Below are 20,878 nucleotides of genomic sequence, written 5' to 3' on the forward strand. Positions count from 1 at the left end.
TAGCCATTTCTGGCCCGGTAAGCGTGAGTCCGGCCGGTTGATGCGGACAGAGTTGCGAATGGATTATCAGTCTGGGTCCGAGAGTAAAGCCCAATATGGTATTTGGGCTGAGAAATGTCCTCGATTTGGCCCGTTCAGAGTAATGGTGATGCTCCACTGGGTTCCATTGTTGCCAGGATACTTGTTTAATTGATTTGTGAACAGTTTTATATACTCTCTGACCTTTTTAGTTCCAGTTGAATTCTTTAGCTTAGAATTTATTTCTGAACTTCGAAAATAAGTTGTTAAGACTTTATGATCTGTGCTGCAAGTAATTTTGATGGATGAAATTAGATTGTTCCTTAACACACAAAATGAAACGCTTCCATTTTGCGGGGGGGGGGGGGGGGCATCTGGTCATTAGAATAACGTGAGGAAATGTCACGGGAGAATGTGCTGATTTGATATCTGGAGACGCCTCATTCTTCATGAATGTAGCTTTTCTGGTCCTGACGGTGGGGGAGGGGGTCGGCCGGTTTGCGAGTTTGTCTGCATTGCAGCTTCACCCAAAAGCTGTAAATAAAACATCCGTAACGTGGTATGTAATTGGAGGAGGGAATAGCACATAACAGAAAAGTAAACGCATAATAATCTTTAAGAATAATTGAGAACAAATTCGCCGTTAATCATAAATACGAGCCTTTCCCTAAAAATGTTTTGCTGTTTGCTGCTTGATATTAATTCTGCAGAAATCCATGACTTGCATCCCTCCCGCGTCTGCATCTGAGATGTGAAATCCAGAGGCACGAGCTGGCAGCCTCCCCGCATGCTGCAAGCCCCGGCGAACGAGCCGGCAGCCGCCCCTCCTGGTGCAAACCTCGGCGAACAAACCGCTCCCGTCGTGAGCCCCTTTCTGTCATTTAACAATCACGGTGATAAATAATTAACGCGACTCTGCATCAGGGAACACAGGACTTCTCTGTTGTACGGCTGGATCTGCACCATGGGCAGTTACGCCGAGCGTGTTAAAGTTTAATCATCATCCGCCGCTGCCGCCGCTGGAAGGGGTTGAGCGCAGTGTGAGAATCTGAAAACCGTGATGCTCCAAACTCACTCAGAACAGATGCAGCGGTTTGGAGCTGCCAGCCTGGCGGTAATATCTGACGTTTCATACATGCGAAACATGTCAGGGAGGTGATCTCTGTAGTGTTCAGCAGCCTTCCCTCTCCATAACACAGCTTTGATCATTGTAGCCCACCCCCCCTCCCCCCTTTTTTTTTTTTTGAGTCTAACATAGGTGCTTATATGTAGGTCTCTTCCCAGGTGCAGTGATGCATCATGGGAGCAGGCACTTAAATACCAGTCTCGCTCAGAGGAATGGGAAGGCTTTAGTTATCAGAGGCCGCATAGGGCCTTCCCCCACACACCAAATTCCCCCCCTCCCCCGACGCCACGCACACACCAGCCCAAGACTGGGTTGACATTCCCAATCCCCGTGGGTGGTCCAGTCCCTGGGGAGGGGTTGTTTAAGGGTGGTGGAAGGTGATTGATGATTGTGCTGTGAGCGTGCCCTACAGTCTGCTCGTGTGATGCTCGTGTGATGTGGGGGCAGCATTTGGTAGGGGTGGCGGGCGGCGGGCGGGGGGCGGGCGGAGGGTATTTCTGCATACCCAGCGGCTAGGAAGTGGAGGTGGGGAGAGACATTGCAGCAGGGCGGGTAAAATCCATGCTTGCCCGAGCTTTTCCTTTGCCAGAAGTTGGGAAGGGTTGGAAAGTGAAGGGTGGGGGGGGGTTTGGAGTCACTGACCATGCTGCTAATAAACACCAGGATAACTCGCTTCGGGCACCAGGGAGGGGGGGCATCACCAGGGTCCAAATGAGATGTGTCAGAGAACAAACTGGAACCGCCAGTTTCATTTAGGGCTCGCTGTCGCCGCCGTGCCTCCATTCCGTCACTTATTCCGCGTGTAAATTAATGACCTCCACTCGGTAATTTGGCCCTGCCAGCCGTCTTGTCTGCTCCTGCTCCCCCCACCACGTCAGCCTGTTGGAGGTTAATATCTCGGGAACGGCTCCCCGTCTCCTTGCATGCCTGTGGGACATGTGTGCTTTCCCTTGGCCAGCTTCACCCTGCCGTTGTCTTTCTTCTTACACATTAGCATTGTCTTAAGTGTTTATAAAAAGACAGGAGGAGGAGGCTGGGTGCTGCAGCCCACTCTCACATTGTGTAATTCAGCTATTTTGGGCCACTGAATGTAACAAAGTGTCTAAATCTAAGCTTCAAAAGCTGCATTGTTTGGAATGACCAGTCGGGTGACGCTTAGGCCCGTTTAGGTGTGTAATTGAGGGTTAGGGCTTAGGTTAGTTGGTAATCAGGCCCTTTCCAGAGGCGAGTCGTGAGAGTGTCACATCACACTGGACCGCAGGTGCCCAGGCTTTACTGATGATTCCTGATTTCCTGATATGTCATTGGTGGATGACGGGGGGGAGGGGTTCTGGAAGGATTGTGGGAGTTCGGTCCATGTTCAGGACAGAATCCCTCAGTCTGGACCTAATAATTCAGTGGGACTAGCTAAAGTAATGTGTACAGTAGTTCTGTTCGTGTCGCTAGCGATCTCGGCTAATTAGTATGTGCGTCGCGAGCCTCGCATTTGTCTTAAACCCTGTTTTCTGCGTTCCAGTTGATTTCCTGCTCAAAATGGATATTCTTTCATTTGCTGAGTGGGAAAAAGGAAAAGTATTGATCACATACCCTGCACCACTTACTCCAGGACATGCTGCTGATTTCCCAGAACGCACTTGGCCTCTGGGGGGTGGGGGTAGATAGTTGGCACAAGGCATGCGATCTGATGTGGGAGGGTTAAGAATGGTTGCCTTGGTGACAAAGGACTAGCCGAGTTAGGTGATTTCTGATTGGGGTGGGGGGACAATATCAAGCGTCTCATAACATCCGGGAAGGCGATCTGCTCTAATTGCTGCATTCCCCGGCGTCTGAGCGCATTGTGTCGCCGCACAAGGCGAGCCGCTGCCAGACCCAGTTAAAACCTGACCGGTTCTGTATGTTTGCAGTATGACTATGAGGGCAATGACATCAGCGACCTGCCAGTGGACCTGTCTGTGGTGTGGAACGGCAACTTCGTCATCGACAACCCCTACAACATCCAAGGTAACCATCTGTATCCCCCCCCCCCCTCCCATCCCTCCTAAACTTAATCCACCGTCTGCTCCCTTTCCCCCATCATTCCTCTGCTCGCTTTATGCTTTCTGGGGAGGCTGTTTGTACAGGAAGCAGACTTGTAAACCCAGTAAGTCGATCGCTAACAGAAAGGTAACTCTAAACCCCTCAGACTTAAGATGCCGTGGTCTGGGGAGTGCCACGGCAGATGGGAGATACAGGCTCCGGCACAGAGTCGCTTCTGAACGCGGCTTTGTCAGAGGCCGCTGCTTACATAATGCCTCGCTGCGTGGCGCGCTGCTCGCTCTGTAAATGCTAATACCGCCTTAATTTTGCAGCCGTTTCTGCGATACTGCCTGTGTGGGATTTTCTTTGCCTGAAAGGCTTGATTCAGAAAGGGCCTTTAATCTGTATTATTAAGCTCTATCTCTTTCTACCAATAGATTGGCTATTGATTTTCTGGTGCTGACATAGTATTGGGTTACGGCCCCCGTGTGTTCATGCCCCGGCGCTGCCCCAGGAGAGGCATGAGCTGGGCGTCGCCCCCCGCAGGCCGGTCGAGTAGCTTCCGCTCGATGTCTGTCTGCCAATGAGAGCGTCAGCCACCCCTTTCGCTTTAGCGTGCGCAGGGTTTCTCAGCGCTGGTGAGACGCAGCAGATGAGCACCGGCTAGTTGCAGCTCCTGTAGTGCCCACGTGGTGCCCGTCCACAGCCGAGGGACTGAGCCCCGTCCCTTTAGTTAGGTGGGGATCGGGTATAAACAGGTTATGGGATGAACAGTAACTCTGCATGTGCTGTGGGCAGGGAGCAAAGGCCTCACCTTGTCAATTCTCATTTGTTTTTGGGTGTCGAGGTCAGTTTGGAAATTATTACTGGCATTAAGGTGAGACCCCCCCCACACTTAACAGGTATATAATGTGATTGGTTGGACCCCTGCTTATACTCATACTTCAGCACTCAGCACCTCCTAGATGTTCCTCAGGGGGGAGGTGCCCCCTCTTCTACTCTTGATGACTAACTAAGGTTCATCTGCCCCCCCCCCAGCTCATCTGTACAAGTGCTACGCACAGCGAGACAGCTGCGGCATGTGCCTGAAGGCCGACCCGCGCTTCGAGTGCGGATGGTGCGTCCAGGAGAAGAAGTGCTCCCTGCGGCAGGAGTGCGGCGCCCCAGAGGCCAGCTGGATGCATGCCGCCACCGGCAATAGCCGCTGCGCTCACCCCAAGATTACCAAGGTGAGCAGAGCATGCCATGGCACAGCAAAAGGCTTGGAGAAGAAGCTGTGCGTCAGGGTGGGGTGACTGGCTGGGGAGGAGGTGCGTCATAGTGGGGTGACTGGCTGGGGAGGAGGTGCGTCAGGGTGGGGTGACTGGCTGGGGAGGAGGTGCGTCAGGGTGGGGTGACTGGCTGGGGAGGAGGTGCGTCAGGGTGGGGTGACTGGCTGGGGGGATGTCACACCTTACACTAAGGGAGGCCTCCTATCTGTGACGCTTGCCAGCAGTGGAATGGACCACTGGACAGTGTGTCCTGTGAGCGAAAATGTTAGTCATGGCCTCCTGCAGTCCTCCTGTTCTCTCCTCTCCTCCCCACCCACCCCTTTTCTCTATCCTCTTTTCTGCTCTCCTCTCCCCTCTTCTCTCCTTCTTTCTTCTCTCCACCACTTTCCTGTCCTCCCTTCCGCTATTCTCCCCTCCACTCACCATTCCTGCTCTCTAATCCCCTAGTCTTTCCTCTGTCCTCTCATCTCCGCTCCTCAGCTCTCTCTTCTTCACTCCTCACCTCTCTGCTCTTCACTTCTCTCCTCTTCTCTCCACCGTTTTCCTGTCCTCCCTTCTGCTGTTATCTCCTCCACTCTCCTTTCTTCTCCCCCCTCCACTCTCCTCTCCGCTCTGGCTGTCCCGTGGTGTTGGTTCTCTGCTTGCTCGACCTCCGCCCTCCCGCATGCTGTAAGCGTGGCCCAGTATGTGCACAGGGACATCCCGCTAGTCCAGAGACCTGCTTTCTCGCCTCGTTTTAATGACTAATGAAGGACACGGTGGCTCTGCAGGCGTCGTCCCATTACTCACACGTGCTGACCTCGTCAGGTGAAAAGGGGGGGACATTCAGGGACAAACGCTGGGCTGATTTATCAGCCCCGTGTCTGAAATGGCAGCTGCACTTTAGCAAAAGCTCAGCCAGGTAGTGGGAGTGTCCCTCGCCGATGTGAGGTTTGTGTTTCCGGAATGGCCGAGTGTGCAAGAGATTAGCGTGCAGCGGAGAATGGAACGGCCAGTATGCATTATGCCAAGCAGTAAGCGGCGACTTCTGATCTGGAAGCCCGCAGATACGGGTAGAGGCGCGCAGGGCTCTCAGTCCTTCAGCCTGACACCCAAACCCGCGCGGGGATGAACGTTATTAGACAGACCATTTCATTTGGATTGGAGGCTTTTTATGATCTTTCAACATCATATTCTCATATATATGCTTCTTTAACTGACTAAAAATCCCTTTTTTTTGCAGGCACACCCTCCTGGGGAGCCTAGATTATTATCATTATTATTATTATTATTGTTATTCATAATAATAATAATCATAATGACATTACTAATAAGAACATTGTTTTGTTCTGTTTTGTTGTTAATGATGATGACGTTACTAATCCCATTGTTTTGTTGTTGTTATTATTATTATTATTATTATTACTATTATTTTATCCACGTTAAGCTGACTTGCAGCCGCTCACCCTCATTTTCCCGGTGCTAATGGCTCCCCCAGGGGAGAGTCTCGAACCCGCAGTGCCGTCTTGCCCCCCATCAGTCCGTTCCCGAATGGTGGCCGCAGAAGCTGCCCATGGGCTGCCCTGGCAGCCGACGAAGCTGGCTGCCCATCTGCGCTGCTCACCTGATGAGCTGCTTACTGTCTGTTCATCCTTCAAAGACAAATTATAATTACACAGCCTTTGCCCCCATGTGTTGTAAGGAAATAAAACAGGGCCGCCCACCCCCACCCCTCCCTGATTGATTTATTGGTTTAATAGCCGGTTTATTCACAGCGTCGTATGGCATTACCCATAACACGGTGTGACGCCCTAACGCGTCCTTCGCCCTCAACACGGTGCGATGCCCTAACGTGCCCTTCGCCCTCAACACGGTGCGATGCCCTAACGTGCCCTTCGCCCTCAACACGGTGTGATGCCCTAACGTGCCCTTCGCCCTCGGCACGGTGTGACGCCCTAACGCGTCCTTCGCCCTCAACACGGTGTGACGCCCTAACGCGTCCTTCGCCCTCAGCACGGTGTGACGCCCTAACGCGCCCTTCGCCCTCAACACGGTGTGACGCCCTAACGCGTCCTTCGCCCTCAACGCGGTGTGACGCCCTAACGCGCCCTTCGCCCTCAACACGGTGTGACGCCCTAACGCGCCCTTCGCCCTCAACACGGTGTGACGCCCTAACGCGCCCTTCGCCCTCAACACGGTGTGACGCCCTAACGCGCCCTTCGCCCTCGGCACGGTGTGACACCCTAACGCGCCCTTCGCCCTCAACATGGTGTGACGCCCTAACGCGTCCTTCGCCCTCAACGCGGTGTGACGCCCTAACGCGCCCTTCGCCCTCAACGCGGTGTGACGCCCTAACGAGCCCTTCGCCCTCGGCACGGTGTGACGCCCTAACGCGCCCTTCGCCCTCGGCACGGTGTGACGCCCTAACGCGCCCTTCGCCCTCAACACGGTGTGACGCCCTAACGCGTCCTTCGCCCTCAACACGGTGTGACGCCTTAACGCGCCCTTCGCCCTCAACACGGTGTGACGCCCTAACGCGCCCTTCGCCCTCAACACGGTGTGACGCCCTAACGCGCCCTTCGCCCTCGGCACGGTGTGACGCCCTAACGCGCCCTTCGCCCTCGGCACGGTGTGACGCCCTAACGCGCCCTTCGCCCTCGGCACGGTGTGACGCCCTAACGCGCCCTTCGCCCTCGGCACGGTGTGACGCCCTAACGCGCCCTTCGCCCTCAACACGGTGTGACGCCCTAACGCGCCCTTCGCCCTCAACACGGTGTGACGCCCTAACGCGCCCTTCGCCCTCAACACGGTGTGACGCCCTAACGCGCCTTTTGTATTCTGTTCTACCTCTATTCAGTCTCCAGTTTTGAACCGTCAGCAGATGCAGACGGTGAAGGGTCCACCTCAGTGAGAGTTTCATTTCAGCCTCCATGTACCTGCTCTCCCTACACTTATGCCCCCCCCCCCAAACCCCCACGACCGGGGTGAGCATCCATCCCTGACGACCCCTCTGAAACCAATTAGAGGTCTGTCTGTTGCCCCTCACTTGCTTGGGGCTTGTGTGGCTCATTGGGCTGGGGGGCGACGCCGCTGTCCAAAGCCCCCTGTAGCTCTGGACACACGCACACATACACACACACCCAACTTTTCAGGCGTCCTCCGAATACAGCGCACCTGTGTGGCACGGGTGTGTTTCTGTTCCATGTGAAAGAGCTCCTTGCTGCTGCCGTGCCACAGACCGGCCATGCAGTCCAGTTAGAAACACATACCTGAGTAAAGTGACTGTAAACGGAGCGCGGTGGAAGTTCAGGAAGCCCACAGGCCGTGCACACCTTCACGTCGTGCCTTTTATACAGCCCCTGATGTTCAGCCTTTCTGATCACTCCATTATGTCCACGCCGGTGAACTCTCACAAACTGCAGTGACAGACTCTCAGTTTTTGGTTCCACTGCAGAAGTCCAGCTGGGCTCTGTTTCCGGGACGTCCACTGGCTCCAGTGAGCAGTATGAGCCAGGGCCCAGAAATTACCTATAATTACTTCATCACGGCCCTGCTCTGCACCGCACATCACTCACAATGTGTGCTTTGTCATACCACACCTGTCCAATTCACGAGGAATAATTCCCCTAAACAAATCGCATTAGCCGGCCCCCGCGGCCCGGGGAGGTGGGTGCGGGGGTAATGCGTTTAGATTAAGGCAGCGCTTTCGCTGGAGTCCAGAGCGAACGGGACCCATTTTTCTCTATTAAAATGAAAGCCGGTAGATTTGGAGCTTGGCGCGGTTTGTCGGCGTTCTCTCTTCTGGTGGTTCTGCCACAGCCGTTTCCCTCGCAGTGCGGAGAATTTGGCCGCATATTTGCCTGATTTGCACCAAACCTACAGCCTTGTATGGTCCCCTGCTCTGTTCGTGATGTTCCGCCTCTTTCTTTGTCCCCTAATGCCAATCTCCTTCCTATTCCTCGCAGCTTTTCCCGGAGACGGGACCGCGACAGGGAGGAACCCGGCTGACCATCACGGGGGAGAACCTTGGCCTGCACTTTCGGGACATCCAGACCGGGGTCCGGCTTGGCAAGGTGCTCTGCCATCCCATAGAGGAGGAGTACATCAGCGCTGAGCAGTGAGTTTCCGCATCTGAGTGACCCCTGCCAATTTCTGCTCCTCCTGTGCGCTTTCCTCTCTGCCTTCTCGAACCTCTCTCCGTATCCTTCAGCATTAATCACCCCATTCTCCTCCTCGTCCCCAGGTCTCCACCCCCCTATCCCCTTACACTGAGCTTCTTCAGCCTCATGGTTCCTCTCAGTGAATATTTCGCTTGTGCACGGTGTCAGTTTGCGAGTGTCTTCAGATGGTACCAGCCGAAATAGATCAGGCATTTACTGACACGGAGTTTGGTCCAACCCCGCAGCCCGAGGTGCTCTGGCTCCAACCATAACGGGGCTTCGATGTTTTTATTTGCTGTGACTTTTTTTTTTTGTTCCTCCTTGGCTGCGTAACTGCGGCTCACTGGCTGCGTAACTCATTCTAAGCACCCCCCACCCGCCGCTATGGCACTCTTTGGCTTTGCGGACATATGGTGGTGCCGATTAAAGGTGATACATCTCGGGGGGGGGGGAGGAACAGTCCAGGCTGATTACCCCCCCACCCCATGAACAGCACCAGTGTCTGTGATGGAGCAGCCAGCACATGTGTACTGGGGTCGGTGCTTGTGGGAAGACATGCACCCCAAGTGCTGTAAGCGCATCAAACCTTTAGTGTTTCTGTGGTCTCGTGTTCACCTGTTACGCCAGTGATACACTCATGGTATCTGGGAAGATTTCCTTGCCCTTTGCTGTCCAGCAACATCTACCACTGCACGGGACTAGCAGGGGGTGGGAGGTGGGAGTTAATAATTCACAATGGAGGAAGGGGGTGGAGCCTGGCAGCGGGTGAAATGAAAAGGATGTGAGCTCATCCATTTAATCAAGTGGCCCCACAGGTTAAAGCAGCCGTGGTAATCAAGAGGCAGAGCAGCGGGCGACGTCTCATGCCCAGCTCTCATCCACCATCATTTTTATGTGCTTAGCAGAGCCCCCCCCCCCCCCCCCAAAGAGTTCCATACTTGCTCTTTTACATGTCCTGTCATTGATTTTCACCATATATTCATTTGGTCTCACCTGTCAGTCTAGCGATAATGATTGCAAGAGGCCTTAACGTCCGCTGAAATTTGGTCGTTTCAGCTCCCTTTGACCGTTATGGGTCCACATTTCTCTCTGCGTAAACAATAATAATGTGAGTGCTTTCACATTTAGTGGTCTGCAGACTCAACATGTCTAAAGTATAGATGTCAGTTTCAAATGGCGATTGATTATAGGTGTTCTTTTTGGCTCCACTTTAGTGACAGGAATTCTGGGAAGGCTGGGAGGTTGGTACCTCCCAGTGAACGTAGTCACGCTTTTTTTTTTTTCTGCACACAGCACCTGACAAATGACGACCGAGAATCCGTGCACTAGGATTAGTAGCAAAGGGACCCTGTCTTCTGTACCATGGCTCTGCATTGCCAGGAGACAGCTGTTAATTTGGCTGACTGAAAGCATCCCATACATGTAGAGAGTCATCAGTGGGTGTCCTGTGTTCACCCAGCTTCTCTTAAAAACGAAAAATCTATTTGCCCTCTTAATAAAGTCAGTTGGGAGAGCTTACACCAGGCTTTACATTCACTCCAGATGCAAATCAGGCAAGATGTATTGTTTCTAAAAGGTGTCAGTTCTGTGCTGAAAATCTCCTTGTGCTATCAAGAGGAAGAAGAATTGGACCTTGGTCCTTTTCATCAGGGAAGTGTGAACTTTCGCCCCGGTTTCCAAAGTGCCAGTTTGACATGTCCACCTTAGAGGGGGGGACCCAAAGCCACATCCACTGTCCCTAACACAAAGGCTGCTCTTGTAATCCTGCATGTGATCAGCGGCATGTGACTGGGTCGCTGTAGGAGGGGGGTCACGTGAACAGCGGGCCGGGTGCGGCTGGCAGAGTTTGGTCCGTGCCATTTGGTCCGTGCCGTTAGGTCTTAATCTGGACACGCGGTGTGTCAAGAATACGGGGACATGTTACCGAAACCTACCACTGTACTGATCGGTGCTTTGCCGTGGTTCATGAAGCGCATAATGTCCTGTCCTGCTGCTGCTGTTTGTTCATCTCCTGCGCCGATTCGCTGGTTCCTTCCAGAACCGACAAAAACACACTAAGTAATTTTTAAATGTGAAATGTCTCCCCGGCAACAGGATAGTGTGTGAGCTGACGGACGCCACGGGTTACCGGGTCCAGGACGCCCCGGTGGAGGTGTGCGTGCGGGACTGTCAGCCCGAGTACCGCACCCTGTCCCACAAGGCCTTCACCTTCGTGGTGAGTAAGCGTCGGGGCGTTAAGCCTCAGGGCAGTAAGGGCTGCCGGAACAGATTCATAAGGTGATGGGATTGCATGACTGTGGGCGAAGGTGCCATAATGGGAAAGGAAAGTATGGGCAATTACAGGGGTGCCAAAAAAATTCGGAGCAAAGTTAGATTGTGGGGGCCCAATATGATATGCTTTTCTCTGGCGGCTCCCCTGAATGCTCTGTTTCCTCACATCCTAAAAATTGATTAACCTTAATTTGTAAATTATTGTTTTATTCCTTATGAACGACGCTATATGCGGGCATCGCTGTTCCAGAATCTCTTTCTCACTGCATGAGTAACACTCTATCCTGTATCCTGAAACTCCTTCCGCCTTTGTTTGACTACAGACACCCTTCTTCACCCGCGTGCAGCCCTCCCACGGGCCGCTGTCCGGGGGCACCAGGATCACCATCGAGGGCAACCACCTCAACGCTGGTAGTGCAGTGTCAGTCAAAATCGGCCTGCACCCGTGCCGCTTCGAGAGGTGGGTCTCCCTGCTCTCTGCCTCCTCCCATGGCCACTGCCAGCAGGTGGCGCTGTGCATGAACACGTGGGCATGTCAATCTGCCAGGTTCTGGCTCGAATCCCGGGCAACTATGAGCAATTTGAGTTGCTTCGCTAAAGCATCCAGTGATATAAATGGGTGAAACTGCAAGACTTTAAATAACCGCGTTAGCCTAGCAGCTAAAGACAAACGTGTGAAGGCCTGAAGCTCAGGAGGTTCACCAGCTGCTTAACAGGCCAGAACATCTGCTGCCTCTTGCTGGAAAATGGTACACATGTGCGTGTGATAATACCCAAGGCCAAAGCCAGCCTAATAGACCAATGAAATATCCGCTGTCCTGCTCTTTTCTGAGAAGGTGGTACGTTCCCAGTAACGCCAAATGTCATTGTACCTTCGGCACAAAAATCTAATAAAGAAGCTTGTTTTTTCTAATTCGATATTACCATATTCTTAGCAAGAGCATTCTGGAGCTAAATGTCAGATAAGGATGGTGATGAATGCTGAGGGCTTCTTGCATTATCGTGAATAAACATACAGGAATTAACGCGGCAGTCGAACACTTGATATTTCATCCCGTATTGGTAATTTTTTTCCGAATTATTCGAAACGGCTGCCTTTAAACACCAGGTGTTATTCATAGACTCGACTGACATCTTCTTTTGTGTCAGAGTATGTATGTGTCTGTGAGCAGGGAAGGTGACCCAAGATTGAGAATTTAGAATTTTTAGAATATATTTCTAGGCGGATTTGAATGCGCCCGGTTCTGTATGTGTGCTGTTTACATGCTTCCTTGGGTTTTTTTCCATGACGTCCTCCCACCCTTTCACAGGCATGAAGTTTAGATGAATTGGTGTGTCTGAATTGCCCATAGTAGGTAACAGTGTGGGTGTGTGGCTGGGGTCCAGCGTGTCCCCTGCGGACTCCAATCTCACCAAGACCCTATACGCGAAGCCATTATGGAATATCGATGCATGGTAAATACTTAGATTTACTCCACCTCATGCTTGGGTTTAGGGTCCCAAATCTCCTGTAGCTTTTCTGTATCCTTGTGTGCTGTTCACCTGGCGGGGGATATTTCCGAAGGATAATGATGTGTGTAGATCACTGCCTCTACTTCGATCTCCTGCCGGTCGGCGACGTTTGAAACCTGGACTTTGTGTGGAGCATGTCGTCATCTTTCTGATACCCGTAGTGCACTGGGATTCTCATCCCAGTCGTTGACTATGGTTCAGCCCACCTCTGGAGCCCAGGCAGCAGACTCATTAGCTTAATGATTATTATTTGCTTTCCCTACAGTTTTGATGCGAGTTTTGGTAAAGAGGCTAATTTGGAAAGAATTTAGTGCTTAAAATTTGGAAACTGCTCACCGCTACGTTGGTTCCTCTTTTTAGTCCAGTATAAAATGTGTGATTTTGATATAACGCTATATATGCTCGAGTATTCTTTAAAATACATGGCATGAATCAGAATAACATGAATTGCATGTCATTTGGTATTTGTTTTTCAATGAGGGAAAGATTGTTTAAAATACACATTTGAAATATGCACGTGTTTCCAGATCTCAGCTCTCATCCAAATTGAGAGCCCTCTGTAATTGCAGATGGGGAAAAAATGAAATATTCAGAATTTTAACACAGAATGCTTGTTTACTTAAGAGACAGCTCTGACATGCTGTTTTAATACACTTTGTGTTCTTGTGGGTTTTTTTTTTGTGATCTTTACGTAGGTATTACTGGAGAGTGAAATGCCCTTTTGTTTCAAGGTAGCTTAAAGTAAGCTTTTAAGACAAGCTTTCATCTCCCAGTGTTCAACCCCTGCTCATCTTTAAGCGATCGAGACTTTCTCATTTCAGAATGTGTCATTTTCATACATGCGTAAAATTTCTAGAAAAAAAAAGGAAGAAAATGAATTCAGTAGCTTATCAGCGCTTACAAACCCCCATTTCTCTCACCTTCCCTCTCGCTCTCCTCATTCTTTGTTTGCGACAAACACCTTGTCAAAATATGTACTGCTCTCTCCGGGCTTCTGCAAGCAGTGTTATGAAAGAGGTTCCCATGGAAACACTGCTAGAGGAGAATCGGTGAGGGGGAAAGCAAACACTGCACTCGCCTTTTCCCTTTTTCCTGTCAGGGCCGGCAAGATAAAATTGCTCTTACATGATGGCAGGGGGACGAATGCGAAAATAAAAATTTATGTCCAGTTTATTAAGCCTTAGAAGTTTTTCTTTCTTTCTTTCTTTGTTTTGCTTAAATGTACGCCACGCTAAGTCCTCACTCGAGTACACAGTGGATCAAATTGATTTACATGCAGCGTGCATGTTGGGGAATAGGGAAGGCATTTGCTGCCTTGATGTAGGCCCACGTTTTTCTGACAGCTGCATAGGGATGCACTGGAGGTGGCTGTCACACTCACACGCACGCACATGTAGCGCGCACACACAGACACACACACACACACTCGCAAACAAAGCCAAATTGTTGCCCTCCTGCACTCATCCAGTGTGCTCTTTTACAAGTCCATGCCAATTCACTAGGCATAAATGAAAAGACTTGTTGGAGGGTGAAATACAGAACTGCTCCAATGAAGTCGGCAAACAGAACCATGTGATTTTGTGGATTGAGCTTGAAATGGTTGGCTTATGAGGGGCGGTCCAGGGTGATGTTACCTGGGAGTCAGTGGTGTCACTAAGATGATGAAATATGACATAGGGAGTCCTGACTGGTCACAGGACCACAGCTGGTTTTGAGGGGGTAGAATGATTTGAAAATTGCCAGTGGATGTGAGACCGGGTTGAACAGCCCTAGCCCACCTGTCTCACCAGGCCCCCTGTTTTCATCCATTTAGTGTTTTCCGGCAGCTGACATGTCGTTTTGCGGTTTAGGAGGAGAGCCAAGGAGATCGTGTGCGTGACTCCAGCTGGCCAGAGTCCTGGTGCCGCTCCGGTCATGGTGGACATCAACTGGGCCGAACTGCGGAACCCAGAGGTCAAATTCAACTACACCGAGGACCCCACCATTCTCAGAATCGACCCTGACTGGAGCATCGCTAGGTAATATGTACTCGCATTTCTCCGGTCTGGTTCCCCGATGCTACAACCACATCCGGCCGTCAGGCAGACTCTCTCCCATAAAGGCCCCGAGACCCGTGTCTTCCAGTTCCTCTACTAGCCTACACCACTCCATATTCCCTGAATGCTCTTAATGCTGCATTTTCTGCTTATATGAATTGTAGTCTTATTAAGTTCCTGCTTTGCTTTGACAGCTGTAGCTGTTGCTCCAGTACTGCTTACGCGTGTAACTGGGCATTCACTGGAAACCCAGCCTTGCCGTGCCTTTGCCTACTCAACTCCTTGACAGCACATATTGTATATAATGTGCTCTTTGCCTCACTTTGGACAAAAGTTTACTTACTAAATAAAATAAATGTAATGTAAAAGGTTAATATTTAGGCTGTGAATTGTTTCCCACGAGTGGCACAACTCGGAGTTGCAGTGAGATGGTTGTTTGCTTCAGACCCCCAATAGAACCCTGCATCTTATACAAAAATTACTTTATCATTGTCTTGGTTCCTCCAGTGTTAAATCCCACTGCTTGACCTCTCTCTTCCATCTGCATCAATTTTCTGAGGTGTATCTCCTCTTGAATACCTGGAGTTCCTCTTGGGTCCTCCTTCGGGGTGATAGATCCTGGAAGCGGGAAGCGGGTGGGCATCAGCCCTACTGTGAGGAGCTAAACGACCCAACCGACACATGGCGTGAAAACGGGCATTTAGCTGGGAGTCCACGGGGTGTGAAATGGGGTGGGGGGAGGAACGGGGCGGGGTGTGTGTGAGGAGACTCCTTTTAGGCAGTTGTGTGAGGGACATGAGATCTTTCAGCGCATTATGAAAACGATTAGCTCCGGGGTGCAGTGGCGGCTGTCGCTGTGCTTAAATGGGACCTCATTTGACAACAGGTCCAGATCCCGAACCAGCATGTCAATTGTTTTGTCCCTTTAGTGCCACTGGGACTAAAAATACAAGGGATCCTTGAAAGATCAGAGAGAGCCAGTTGTTGGAAATATCTGTGGGGGGGTGGGAAAGGCCAACAATGCCAGTGCGTCCTCTTAAGAGTCACAATGAGGTGCTTTTAACCTGCTTTCCCCAGAAGGAAGATACCCACCGACAAACGGTACCATCAAGATGCCTCTCTCCTTTGTCCTCCTCAGATCTTCTCTTCTCCATGCTTCCCATAGGCTCACTGCTATTTAGCATGCACCTTGCCAGCTACAAGGAGGTATTTCCCCAGCATGTTGGGACAAGGAAGTGAATTTTCCTGATTCTCTGTGTACTGAGCTGAAGGATGGTCACATGGTTTCCTTTTCGGCGTCCCTTCGATCACTTCTTCATGCCAATCGGTGCCAGAGTTGAGTTGGGGCTGAGCAACCTATTAACGGAACACGGACTGACGGCCGTTCCCCGAACATGCTTGTCACCTCGGCTTAAATATCGGCCTCCATCTGGCTGCCTGCAGACTCCAAATTCCTGGATCTCCATTGGCGCGGCTTCAGGTCTCCAAGGGTCCTGCTCAAGAACCATAATTCCTCCACAGCTGAAGCTTCTGTTAATTACTGGGTGCTGGCAGACCCGAACGGTGGCCCAGAGCCAAGATCACATATCTCTCACCATCAGAGGTCACGTGTTCCCCAGAAAGAAAAAAAACAAAAAAATGAAAAATACAAAACAATGTGACCTGAAAATTTTGGACAGTTATTCCCAGCAACATGTTTACCCCGTTTAGGTTGCTCCAGCAGTGAAGACAAATGCTCAGCCCTTCAGGCTACAAGTTACACGCAACTCTATTTGCTTGTGTTGAGATTTTTTTTATTTTTTTTGAAGATTTTGGATTTTGCCCACAGGCACTCAGATTACAGAGTGGCAGGAATTGACAGTAGGGTTACATTTTTAGATTTAACAGCGAGACAAGCCAGTTCTCTGCACGTTTCGTCGCAGTGACTTGCCGTCATTAAGTTGGCTGGTGTCTGGAATGGCCATGTCCCGACTTCATCTAGCATGAGAGAGGGAGAGGATTCAACCCCTGTGTCTCCTTCAAAATGTCACTGTGGTTCCCTCTGGTTCAGATTTCCCGGATTTAACGGGCATTGTTGCTCAGCACGTATACGGTGACCTCTGTAGGTTTAGCATCTACTGCGATGAAATTGGTATTTATTGATACGTTCATTTTCTGCGTTTAGGCCTCAAGGGTGATAGTCTGTCGGTTAAATTGATGACTTCAGGCGTTCGCCTGTGTCCTGTCTTCTAAAGTTATAGGTTTTGAAGTGGTCTGAGGACTTCATTTGGTCCACATGGGCCTATGTTACTCACCATTGCCCTTGACAATGCTATAAATAAGGCCCGCCCCCAACACCCCCTCAGAAAGGTTTGTATTGATGCAGGAGATGCGATCCACCCATGTAGTTGTCGCAGATTTGAAGGGAAGAAAAATCTATTTTGGAAATCCTGTTCATTTATTCTATGCTGTATTTGTATTATTATTTTTATTTTACCCGACTCGGCATGGGTTCCGGGCAGAGGGCCGAAGGCTTGAAACTCAGCATAAATAACATTAGAAGACTTGCGGAACCCGTGAAATGAAATGCGTCCAAAAACTGCTAAGTTGCACATACGTGTGGCGAGACGCGGCAAGGCGGCGCAGCAGGGGGGGTTGCTGGGGGGGGGAGGTTGAGTGTCTTTCAGCTGACTGTATCCAGGGTGCCTTCCTCTGCGCTTATCTCTGCTTCCTTTGTTCCCTCAGAAGGCAGCATCTAGGAAACCTTGCAGTCGATTAATGGTTTGAGGGAACCGTCGCGGTCTGTTGACTGACTCCTCTGCCGTTTGTCGTCTCAGTGGCGGAACACCGTTGACCATCAGCGGCACCAATCTGGCCACGATCAAGGAGCCCAAGATGCAGGCAAAGCACGGTTCTGCCAAGTCAGTCCATGTGAGTATGAACCCAGGCACCTACCTACACATGATACGACCCCAAGATAGCAGGCGATCTGTTTATAAAACAGCTTGTGGCCTCTGCAGATCCTGGCTGTGTAAACTTTGAAATGTCAGCTGCCCTTGAAGGATCTGTTCCTACCTGGGCACTGCAGGGCTCATCTAATCAGAACCTGAGGAAGCTGAAAGAACTGCCGTTTTCTACTGGAAAATGTGCCTTGTGTTTTGAGTTGCTCTCTACAACTGAATTGTAATATAGTAGTGATATACCACTTAAGGATTCAAACAGCATCTGTTAACCACAAACTCATTCAGAAGCAGATTTCCTCAAGCCAGGCTTCAGCCACAAGGAGCAATTAGACCATTGCTTAAATTACCATTATCTACAGCACGCAAAACGTTGCTCAACCTGAGACGCCCACTGAGACCACACTTCCTCTTCCTCGCGCAGAACTGCACAGTCTACAACAACACGATGATGGTGTGCCTGGCCCCGTCAGTGGCGAACTCGGAGATGAGCATCTCGGAGCTGGGAACCGGGCCGGACGAGATTGGCTTCATCATGGACAACGTGCAGTCCGTGCTGGTGGTCAACGAGACATTCAGCTACTACCCAGACCCCGTCTTCGAGCCCTTGAGCCCAACTGGGGTCCTGGAGCTGAAACCCAGCTCCCCACTAATCCTGAAGGTACAGCTAGGAGTAGAACTAACCATTCAGTTTGGTGCACTGGTTGCATAACCCCGCCTTCGCAAACATCACAGTACCAATCAGAGAGATCCATCCATCTTGCTTATTCATACAGCTTCATCACATGAGTGATACATATTTAATGCTAATAATTATTACAATGACCAATCACTTTTATGATAGAAAAAGTAGTTAACTATTGTAATTTCTGAAGTCAATAAGTCGTCTTGAATGATGGGCAGCTTGATATATTCTTTTGTATCCCTCAGGCTGGTTCTGGGTGGGCGTTTCACCATGTGAGGGTCCATTTGGAGGGTCCGTTTATGCGACCAAGGGGGCAGCGTGTGGCTCAGTGGGCTAAGCCTGTGTCTTTGTAATCAGAACGTCGCAGGTTCGAACCCAGCCTCATCACGTCTGCGGGTCCTTGAGCGAGGCCCTTAACCCCCAGCTCCCTGGGCGCCTCTACGGGTGGCAGCCCTTTGCAGTCAACTTACTCCACAAAGAGCAAGTTGAGGGAGGCGTAAAGATAATTTCCCTACAGGGGATTAATAAAGTATCAATTTGACCAATTGGCTTAAACAATGATGTTTTGAGATGCGGGAACAAGCCCCGATCCGCACACTCCTTTGGGAAGAAGCTGTGAAAAAGCCTTTCCATTTCTCAGCCCTGGTGTTGATGCTAATTGTATCATTTGCTAAATACTACTAGCAGTGGGATGATTGGACACAATAGCTGGGAAATCTGTATTGGAAATTAGCAAAGAGTCACAATCCCCTTGTGTGGCGCCAACAAAAAGAATAATGAGTTGGTTTTGTATCTCTGCTATTGTTTGTAAAGCAATGAAATTTTCAATATGGCTGCCATACCCAGCATTCCCCTGTCCCTCTCAAAGGGAGACAGCGGCCTGGCTGTGGCCTCCATGCCTGTTCCATAGCAGTGTCAGTAGTTCCCTGCCCACAGCTGCTCTTACATATTCCCCACACAACTCCGAATGTGAACTTCCCTTCTGCGTCAATTAAAATTCCAACATGTTTAGGGCTGCATTTTTGTTTTTAATGGATCCATTTTTGAGTCTCTTGCTGCATCTAATATTTCTTATGAATTCTGCATTCTTCTGCTCTTTGAACTTCAAAGATGTACTTAAAGCCACCGTGCTATTTTATGAAAAAAAGAAGCCTTTTATTTCTGTGAGCAAATTAAAAAAAAAAAAATGGAGGGGTGGGTTATGACTCATTATTTTTCCGCTAAAATGAGAAGCCAGTAATGAAACCTTTTTTTCTTTTTCTTTTTTTTTTCTCAAATTTCTCTGCCAACAAACTCACTGCATTAGTGAGAAATAATACAAAGGAAAAGAGGGGATTCCATAAAATAATCAGGGTTACATTAGGTGTGCATCACATTTTTTATCCAATTATTTTTCCATAGCGGAATCTCTTGGGTAATGTAAATTGTAACCCACTTGAAATTAAGATGTACGTTTTAATGGTTATTCACCCATGTAATTGATTCCCCTGGTTCCTCAACGTATTGATGCCAGAAGAGCTCAACACTCAATGGGTTCCAGACCTGAGCTCTTCGGGAGACCAAAAAAAAACAAAACAACAACTGTTAAGTGGGTAATGCAGACGTGCTGACGTTAGCGCCGTTCCCCTGCTGGTGTTTTGTTGGGAGACGCTGTCGCGCGTTTGGGCAGCGCTCCTGTCGCAGAAGCTGCCCGTCGTTCATTTGCATTGTCCTTGTTAACGTTCCTTGAAAAACACGAGTCACAGTTCGCCTAATCGATGTTCCACGGCCCAGATTATCAGCAGACGGATTGTCCCGTTTAAATAGATTCTTAACAGGCAAGGGGTGCTAACAGGAAAGGTCTTTATTTGTAGTCTATGGTGGTGCCATTTTTTTTTTTCTTCCTTTTTTTTGCATTTTGAGAAGCTCTAATGAGTCGGGATGGTGTGTGGGGGGGTTGTTCTGTCTTAAAGGGCCGGAACCTGATTCCATCAGCACCAGGGAACTCGAAGCTGAACTACACGGTGCTTATCGGCGAGACGCCCTGCGTGCTGACCCTCTCGGAGACGCAGCTGCTGTGCGAGTGGCCCAACCTGACGGGCCAGCACAAAGTCACGGTGCGTAAGGGGGCGCCAGCGCGTCCTTCCCGCCACACGCCCTCACAGCAAGGTCGCAACACACATAGTTTTATTTCCAATTATTTCGTTTGCACACGCTCGCTTGTTTGGAGACTCCCGGGAGATCCTAGCACTGTGTCGGGTGCAGTCTATGCCCAGTCGTGACCCCCCCCCCCCCCCCCAACAAAAACCCAGGTTTTGCAGGATTTTGGTAATATTACAAGGGAGTTCTGAGCCCCCAGTTGGTCAGTGGCCAGGTTGGGGGGATCTGAAGGTGATGCATACACCCCCTTCAGTCTTCAGTCATTTTTATTCCTCCGTCAGCCATATTTAAAAATAGCCTCCGCTTCCCGTTCCCATGCCGTCTGTTCTTATTCTGCGGTGCGACCGTGAGGGAAGGGCACAGCTGTTTGCTCTGCCGTAACAAACTGACCTACATATGGCTGAACGGCGGGGGGTAGTGGGGGGGGGGGGGGCGTGTCAAGCCCGTGCCTGGGGGCTTGGCACCACGTCCCCCACGCCCAGCTGAGCTCGTTTCTTGCTTCCCCCCCCAGGAAAACCGTGCTGCCTCTGAATTCGGAGCACTGCCAGTACGTCTTCCCCCATCCTGTGCCCCCTGTTTGTTTCTAGGCCCCCCCCCACCGAATCCTCACCGCATCTTCTTAAAGGATCAATTTGCTAAAGAAGCGGGGAGTAGGTGGGGCTTACCACAGCTAGTAAACCAGATCAGAAAACCAGTGACTGGTTAGTTAAAAGCACACTATGGTTT

The 20,878-nt window shown here is 50.4% G+C and overlaps 1 protein-coding gene across 1 annotated transcript in view; it reads left to right on the plus strand.

Annotated features, from left to right (window-relative positions):
• Window positions 1-20,878, plus strand: part of LOC125725484 (plexin-A1-like) — a 137,402-nt gene that overhangs the window by 102,061 nt on the left and 14,463 nt on the right. The window contains 9 exon segments of the mRNA XM_049002420.1: window positions 3,049-3,145; window positions 4,199-4,389; window positions 8,376-8,527; window positions 10,665-10,785; window positions 11,165-11,301; window positions 14,204-14,371; window positions 17,206-17,299; window positions 17,753-17,989; window positions 19,966-20,109. Coding sequence (XP_048858377.1) covers window positions 3,049-3,145; window positions 4,199-4,389; window positions 8,376-8,527; window positions 10,665-10,785; window positions 11,165-11,301; window positions 14,204-14,371; window positions 17,206-17,299; window positions 17,753-17,989; window positions 19,966-20,109 — 1,341 coding nt within the window.

This window comes from Brienomyrus brachyistius, unplaced genomic scaffold (assembly GCF_023856365.1).
Source record: "Brienomyrus brachyistius isolate T26 unplaced genomic scaffold, BBRACH_0.4 scaffold68, whole genome shotgun sequence".
Lineage (NCBI taxonomy): Eukaryota > Metazoa > Chordata > Actinopteri > Osteoglossiformes > Mormyridae > Brienomyrus > Brienomyrus brachyistius.